Genomic DNA, 9,034 nt, shown 5'->3' on the forward strand with positions numbered 1-9,034 from the left:
TGTGTGTGTGTGTGTGTGTGTGTGTGTGTGTGTGTGTGTGTGTGTGTGTGGGGTGGTGTCATTGTATTTGTCATATCCAAAACCCATTTTTCAAACAAATACTACATTGTGAGGACCAACTGCTCCTTATGGGGCCCAAAGCTCAAGCCCCATAAGTATGAGTCTCATTGGTGCGTTAGGGGTTAGGTTTAGGATTAAGGTGTGAAATGCAGATGGGTTAGCATTAGGTTTGTACTGGTAATGGTTAGGTTTAGGGTAAGGGTCAGGGTTAGTCTATGGAAATTAATGGAAATCAATGCAAAATCCCCATAATACTGGAAATACAAGACCGTGTGTGTGTGTATGTGTGTGTGTGTGTATGTGTGTGTGTGTGGTGGGGGGGTGGGGGGTGGTAGAGTCGAGAAATCCCAATTCTTTACCACTGGTTGTCACACATTTTTCCTCCCTGGCTCTGATCGAGGTGGTTGCTTCTTTCTTTCCTCCCCCATTTTTCCTTCCTCCTGCTCTGCTCTCTGTGTCTGAAGTGTCTGGTCCACATCTCCCGAACGTACATTAAGAAGGTTATGGATCTGGTATCTTGGACGTTCAAGTCTTTTGATAAGTTATTTTCCTCAAAGCGACAAGGTCCTGGAGAACCTGTGTGTCCAGCTGAGACGCACGCTGTGGGGTACGTCATGGATCTGTGGGGAGTGTGGCAGCTGATGTGTCTCTCAGTCCTGTCTCAGGAGGATGTTGAAGATGTTTACATATTTGGAATTATGATAGCAGGGACTCTGCTTTTTGGCATCTGCGGGGCTCTGTTTTATCGATTATTGAGAAGACATCGGCAGCAATTTCAGCCATTACAAAGCTTCCGAGTCAGTGTGAAGGTTTGGTCCATGCAGTAGGAACTCTGAATCATCTGGTTTACGAGCTAAACCGTAAGGTGGAGGTGATTTATGAGAATCACAGGCCACCTGTGGCTTCTGGGACTCGTCAGCGTGGTGGGTTTGACCTTGAGTGAGACTCGTAGCATGGATCAGTGGAATGGAATCCCACAATTAGGCATTTTCGGAACCAGAACGTCCAGATGGACTCAAAGCTGAAGAAAAAATCTGTCCGCCTGATGAAAATCAACAATCAAAGTTTATCTGAATCTGACTCCCGACGGCCTCAGAATGGGCCGCCTATCAAATTTCTCCTGGGTCATGGGTAACCAAGGACAAAAAGCTTCATCTACCCCCCCCCCCCCCACGAGAACTTTCTGTGCAAGTTTATCAGAACTGTCAGCTGAAACAACATCTTCAGAAACTGTGGCTGATCTGAAAAGCGCTCATAGACAAATCTCAACACCTTGATGTCAAATGCATATGTAGTCATGTTTTAATTGTGCTGCTGGTAGTTTTTTTGATGTCTCAAATCATGTCCTGATAGACAAGATGTGAAAGATCTTTTTTTGGTAATACCACTATCTACCCTCATGTTTCTCCCCCTTTTCCTATCTAAGATTATTATTCTGAAAAGAATGAGAGGTCGCGCTCAGTGCAGCAGCAGCTTTGTGCACTCCGTTCATCTTCCGGACGACTGCATGTACATGTTCTTGTTGTATCTCTGTGCAATGATTATAAAGCTTATTCTGATTCTGATTTTTCTCACACCTTGTTGTCATCCATAACTGTGTTGAGTGACTCAATCCACATCGGGTCAATATCTCCATCCAGAACAATCCACTTAGGCCCACTGTGACTAATGTTGGCCAGTTCCCGCATGATGCTGGAGAACAAACCTGTGAGAAGATGAGTTTGAGATGGGTTATTAAGCTCTTCGAACTAATCATGTCATTTGTGAAGGACTCAGTAATTACCATCTTTCCACTCTCGAGTTGCAGGGTTGATGATTCCGAAGAGCTCGTCGTTGGTCACGGCCTTTGGGTTGAGATCTGCCCACACGGGCCGACGCTTCATGTTCTGATAGGTCCGATGGAGTGATCTCATTACCTGACTCTTCCCAGTGGCAGCATTTCCGACCACAAACACAGAGTGACGCACAGCCAGTAGTTCATCCAGCTGCACGACCTAACACACACACACACACACACAAACATTTTTCAGAAAGACTGACATAAAATGTAACATTCTTTAAAATAATTTCACAAACATTTTGGTGATCATTCTGCTGCATCTTGTTTTCAGTATGGTTTATAGAGATAATAACTTGTTTCATGCTGACAGTACAGAGTTTAATTCTGAATCACAGCACTGGGCTTTAATGTGGTGAACCTCGTAAAACAGCAGATATATGTAGTGATACAAGTCTACATTTGGCATCACAGTGGCATAGATGGTAGAGCTGCAACTTCTCAGCAAGAATGTCGCCGGACCAAATCCTGTCTGGGGGCCTGTCTGGGTGGAGTTTGTATACCGTGAGGCTGACACTTGTCCAGTTTTAGAACTGGGCTTAAGATTTTCCTTTTTGATAATATATACTTAGGGTTGGCATGTTATGCTGCCAGAGGCTTAGACTACTGGAAGACAAATTGACCTAATTTTCTTAAAATAATTATTAAAATTGAATAGTTTTCATTTTTATACTATTTTTTTCTTAACATGTGATTCTTGACCTGCCTTTGTGTATCCGTTCCTCCTTCCTGTTCCTCTCAAACCAAGCCATTCGAAGCAGATGGCTGCTTGTCCTGAGCCTGGTTCTGCTAAAAGTTTCTTCCTCATGAGGGAGTTTTTACTTTCCACTGTTGCTTTCATGCTTGCTCAAGATGAGAGTTCAGTGATGGAATTAAACTCAAAGCAGTCTGCTTCTTAGATAAATAATGTTAACTTGTTATTTTTATATATAAATGTGCAGTGCCCTGAGATGACTTCTGTTGTATCTTGACACTACATAAATAAACTGAATTAAATTGAAATGTTCAAATCCCGATCCGGGGGTCTTTCTGGGTGGAGTTTGCATGTTCTCTCCGTGCATACGTAGGTTTTCTCCAGGAACTCCGGTTTCCTCCCACAGACCAAAAACATGCATGTTAGGCTGACTGGTAACTTTAAATTGTCCCTAGATGAGAGTAAGAGTGAATGGTCGTTTGTCTCTATGTGTCCCTGTGATGGACTGGAGACCTGTCCAAGGTGTACCCCACCTCTCGCACAGTGACTGCTGGATATGGGCACCATTGACCCCCAAAAAGGAAGAAGCGTGTGAATTTGGATGGATGAATGGATAGATGGACAGACAGACATACAGACAGATGAATGGATGGACGGAGGAGTCTACATTTATTATAAAAGTCAGATTTCTAATTAGTCAAAAACACAGACAATGAAGAAAAAGCATTTCTGTTGTTTCTTTAAAATTGGAATTTTTTACAAAAAATAAGTATTTGTAAGTGCTAGCAATAAGTTAAACAGCAAGTCACACAATTAGAACCAAGATCCATCGGTGTCACACAATGCCACTTCATCATCAGTCCAGGTCTCTTGGTTCCAGCACCACTTTAAACTCAACTGTCTCTGCTCCATTGTTGATGCCTACAAATGGGATATTGAACCTGTAGTTGGACTGATGGAAATTCATATAAATGTGGTTTAGAAGGTGTTGGAAACAGTACATTAATTGTGCCAGATAGAAGGTGCAGAAGTCATTGGACTCTGTAATGCTTGACTCTCAATACAACAATCGTCCCTTGGTGGTGTCTGTTTAGGGTGACCAGAACCTTCACATGTTTGGGTGTCCTCACATTTTCATTGGTTCCAACTTCAGCTAACTATTAAGTCTGTACAGCCCATGGGGCTGGGACAATGTGTGGTACAACAACCTGGCCTCATCCAACTCACAATATGACCCTATCAAATTTCATTAGGTGTTAATTCTGTTGAATGTTTCTACAAGGTATCCTTTGTCTGCTGACCTTAATCCACTCTTTTGACTGACTGCTGGATTTTCCAGCAAATAACCGACAAAACTATGAACAGTCAATTATGCAGCTTGATTTCAGAGACCTAGCTCCCTGGGAACTGAATCATTCACATGCCCATCACTGGACTCTATGTGGACTAAATTACAGCCAGATTGTACCATTCTATCTGAGTGCTTAAGGAATTAATGTATATGATGTGTGTGAAGTTTTAGTAACTTTTTTCAGTGTACCACTTTACTTCCAAAGAGAAAAAAAACAATGACTGGGAGAGAAAGTGGAAGAAAGGGAGAGTTTCTCATCACTTCCTCCCAAACATTCAGAGGTTCATCGAATCAAAGCTATCGACAGAGTTCCTTGCTCCATTTATTCAGCACGAACGCAGGAGGCTCTGCACTCTCAAAGGCCTCGCCTGATTATTGCTTTGGTCTGTGGGTGGGAGCACAAGCTAACAGCAGCTAATGCTAAAGACACGGGGCCTGTACGGCCTTGCCTGAAATCGAAAGGCTCGGCATCCAAACAAAGGCAGCATAAGTTCATGCTCTGAGGGTGGACGCTTGATATTGACCGCCCTGCCATTCTGCCTCCCTCTCTCGCTCTGTTTCACCACCTCTTTGTTTTTTTTCTCTGCTGTCTCTCACAAAGTCAGGGTTAAGTGGCGTGGTGTAGTGCTAGCATTCGTTGATGGAGTGTTATTATGTGGTTCCCGTGTCTATTTGACCTAAGGCAGATTGCACTTATTTCCCTTGGTCCTGTGTACTTCTACCTCTGACACATAACACCTTCTGTTGTGTGTATGTGTATGTGTGTGATATAATGACTGGAATTAGGTCATCATCTCGGGCACCTGAACACAGCTAACCATTGGCTTTTGGCAATATTTACCCAATTCATCCAGATGCTGCAGTTTTGTTTGACACTAATGTGTATTTCCCCACAGAACATTATGACGTGAGGTAAATAGCTTTTGTTGAGAACTAAGATAAATCTAAATTAAAGTACTGCAATAGTAATATCTGTCAAAATTGTTGAAGGCGAAAGCCCCATTTGGGAACATGGCTTTTATTTCTCATACAGTGTGTGATTATGTTTTCCTTCATTTCTGATTTAGTGTCAAACTCAGCAAAGACCATCATTTCTTTTCATTTGCAATTAAAACTGGATCAGTAGCAGCAAACATGAAGGCTGTCGGGAGTGATCTACCTTCAGTACAAAATTGTCCTCGGCCTGTAATTTCAAGTCCAGAACAGACTGCTTCACATGTCTCTCGAAGTCCAGGTCTCTTTTCCTGGGGACATCCAGAGAGGGAAACAGGTCTCCTATGAGGCCCATGAACACGGGCACATCGTCAGTCACGATCTTGGGAATGTTGAAATCTCTCAGAGCTCTCATGAGAACCTGGTCCTCGGCTCGGTCGGGGTCTGCTCTTTTAAGAGAGCCAGCCACAACCAGCACTGACTTAATGGCTCGGAGGCCCCAGTCATAGTGGTCCTAAAGGGAAGAACAGGAAAAAATGTAAATCAACTAAGTGGAAATGAGTATGTGGGTCTCTACACAAGATTTTACAGGCTAGATGTTGCCCTTTTCACACTGATTTTGAGATCTGTTGTTGGCATAAAATCCAAATTTTGATTTTGAAAATTATACAAATTCTTAGGTTTAAACATTTACTGTAATTTCTGGACTAATAAGAACACCTGACAATAAGCTGTACCCACTAAATTTTTAAAGAAAAAAAAAATACATAGGCCACACTTGTCTATAAGCTACGGGTGGTCACGATGTAACGAGATATTTACACAGAAATGTTTTTTAAACTTTTAATTAAATAATGTAGTGTGGCAGTGCACAGCTAATGAGAGAGATGGAGAGCTCTTGTTGTAGATCAAGAATCAACCACCAGTTCACGTCTTATAGACTTTTTCTTACTGTTCAACACAGACAGAGTGAACCCCACAGATCTACATGACGACTACCTCTCTCGTGGTTACTCTACTGAATGGTCTAACACAAACTAACACATGATGAACACATGAACTATGCTAACAAGAATAGACTAATCACGAAAAGAACAATGCTAAGCAGCTAACTGAAATGACTAAAAATGAACATCAATTTTACCCATAATCCCTCCCTGAGGCTGCGTGACCAGCAGTCAACCACAATGAACCCTAAAACAAATACAGTATTTATTTATTTTTTTTCTGAACAGTGCCTGTAAGATGGCTGGTTAAAAAAAATACAGTAGCCTACCAGGAAGTCATCAATTACTATATTCCTCCTGCACTGTGCCCCCTTCCATGGGGACACAACGAGGAAGGGGAAAACAAAGTCCCCCCCATCCCTAATGGACCAGTGAAACCAAGGGTGTTTTCACACCTGATAGTCCAGTAGACTCGGTTCTATTGGGGACCAATATTCATAGCACTCTGTTTACATTTCAGCTGGTGTGGTTTGCATTCACACTCACTGTCAATCGATCCAACCTGTCCCCCCACCCCCCCCCCCTCGCCTGTGGTGGCGATGCACCAAGAACTACTGAAAAAAAACAACACAAAAACCTCTGAAGAAGACAGTTCTTCTTCTTCTGGAAATAAAAACAAAAACGGAGTGGCATCAAATTTTAGTGGTTTTAAGATTTCTGTTTTGTCATTTTTCATCAATGGACTCAGCATGAGCAAAAGATGAGGCAGAAGACCATGGAGAATGTTGTTTTTCACACAAGGCGGCTGACGGCTTTGTATGAGGTAAGAGAAATGCACGTTTGCCCTGCGCTGTAGTCCACTTCCTGCTTCCTACATTCTGTTGCAAAAATTTTGTAGACTCTTATGTAAAAAAAAAAACCACGATCTCGTGAAAAATAAAAAGTTGAGCTGTTGTGGGGGTTTTGGTAAGAATCTGTTTCCTTCTCATCTTTTTTCTCTTTTGCAATAAATGACAGTTCACTGAATTACTAATACTTTTTACTTAAAGGTTTTATATTTTCTTATCATACAGCCTAAAAAGTCATAAAGTGACAAACAACACATTAACCGTTGATCACTGATTTTACTAACGGGGCACTGAGATAAAATTGTGTTTTTGTTTAAGTGCATTTTCTACTGTTTAGCCACTCTAGCTTTCATAAATATACTTTATTTGTCCTAAATAGTTTGTTAGTTATGATTGACTATGTTTAGGTTGTTGGTGTTTGAAATTGTGCATTAACATTTTGTGAAACAATTTTAAAAACAAAAGCAAGTACCCAAAAGTTTGAGTACTGATGATAACCTGTTTTACTGCTTCTATTCTATCAACTGTTAATATTGGCTTGCAAACTTTTTCATTTCTCTTGGTTTTCCATATTTTTCTTTCCATTATAACCAGAAATTTAACTGGATTTTTCTTTTTATTAAAAAACAATAATTCTACATTAAAATATTAAATATTCAGGAAAAACTGCTCCAGCTCTTTCAGGTTTGACAGATGCCGTTTGTGTTCTGCAATCTTGAAATCAAATCAGAGTTTCTCAGTTGAATTGAAGGTTGGGCTTAGACTGGGCCAAGCCCGGACTGTCAACTGGTTCTTGCTAAAATATCGGAGTGTTACCTCAGCAGGGTCATTGTCCTATTGAAAGGTAGGATTTCATCCCAGACCCAAATCTTTAGAAGACTCCAAGTTCCTCCCAAGAAGTTGTGTGCATTTTCCTCCATTCACCTTTACTTCAATTCTGACCATGTTTTCAGTTCCTGCCAATAAATACATCCCCTCAGCATGATGCCACTGCCACCATGCTTCACTATGGGAACAGTGTTAAATGTGATAAGAGCTGATAGATTTGCCTCTGACATGGTGTCACTGATATCCTAAAAATTTGAGTTTCCCCTCGTATATGGCTGAGATGGTGCAGAGGAAGGGCAACTGACTCTGGACACGAAAGTACCAAGTTCGATCTCAGTCATTGCACATCTCGTGGTGCCTTTGAGCAGGACACCTTATGCCCAAATGATCCCCAAGCACCTTCAATAGCTGCCCATTGCTCCACCTGGGAGTTGATGGGTTAAATGCAGAGGGCCAATTTTGAAATTGTATGGGAACATACAATGATGACAATAAATACACATTATTATTATTATTTTTATTATTATTATTATTATTATTATTATTTTTATTAAGGGGCAGCACGGTGGCGCAACTGGTAGAGCTGCTGCCTCTCAGCGAGCAGGTCCCCGGTTCAAACCTCGGTCCAGGGGCCTTTCTGGGTGGAGTTTGTATGTTCTCTCCGTGCATGCGTGGGTTATCTCTGGGTACTCCAGTTTCCTCCCACAGATCAAAAACATGCATGTTAGGCTGATTGGTAACTCTAAATTGTCCCTAGGTGTGAGTGAGAGAGTGAATGGTTGTTTGTCTCGTTTGTCTCTATGTGTCCCTGTGACGGACTTGCGACCCATCCAATGTGTACCCCGCCCCTCGCACAGTGATTACTGGACATGGGCACCAGTGACCCCCGTGACCCAAAATGGAAGAAGCGGGTAAAAGATAATGGATGGATGGATTATTATTATTATTATTATTATTATTATTATTATTATTATATAACAAGAGCGTCTATTTCCAAGTTTGAAGAAATGTCAATCAATTTTTAGCTTAAAACCAATTTCCTGCTGCTCATCTATGAGGACAAGCTCTGTGCTGCTTGTAGTGGTCCTTTGAACAGATTCTTCCATCTCTGCTCCATCAGGGTTTTCTTTGTGCTCCTAGTTGTTTCTCTGAATAATGTCCTACTTACTCAATCGGTCATTTTTGGTTGATGACCCCTTCTTGACAGGTTGGTGTTGGCGTCAACCTTTTCATTCCCTAATAAAAAAAATTGAATGGACCTCTGTCTGGTGTTAGGGTAACGGACTGTTTAAGATATAGCTCAAGAGAGTTACGGTTTACAGAAAAATACAGCAGTAGAGCTAGGGCTAAACGCGACGCGATCATTGAAACTTAAAAAATTTGAAGCCATCCGTGTCTTGATGTTATCAAGACATTTTAACAGAGGGTGAAGAGGCAAGAACTATTGGGTTTTAAGGGCAGATAAATTTGACAATCATCAGTATAACAATGAAACGAAAGACCATGTTTCCTCAGGATAGACCCCAAAGGGAGCAG

The 9,034-nt window shown here is 41.5% G+C and overlaps 1 protein-coding gene across 1 annotated transcript in view; it reads right to left on the reverse strand.

The window, feature by feature from the left end:
* dnah9 (dynein, axonemal, heavy chain 9) overlaps positions 1-9,034 on the reverse strand; it is a 428,033-nt gene that overhangs the window by 280,621 nt on the left and 138,378 nt on the right. Inside the window, exons 37-39 of the mRNA XM_037691599.1 lie at positions 5,102-5,389; positions 1,844-2,054; positions 1,638-1,765 (exon numbers count right to left, since the gene is read on the reverse strand). Coding sequence (XP_037547527.1) covers positions 1,638-1,765; positions 1,844-2,054; positions 5,102-5,389 — 627 coding nt within the window. The remainder of the gene's footprint in view (positions 1-1,637; positions 1,766-1,843; positions 2,055-5,101; positions 5,390-9,034) is intronic.

Source organism: Nematolebias whitei, chromosome 17 (genome assembly GCF_014905685.2).
Source record: "Nematolebias whitei isolate Nwh7 chromosome 17, NemWhi1, whole genome shotgun sequence".
Lineage (NCBI taxonomy): Eukaryota > Metazoa > Chordata > Actinopteri > Cyprinodontiformes > Rivulidae > Nematolebias > Nematolebias whitei.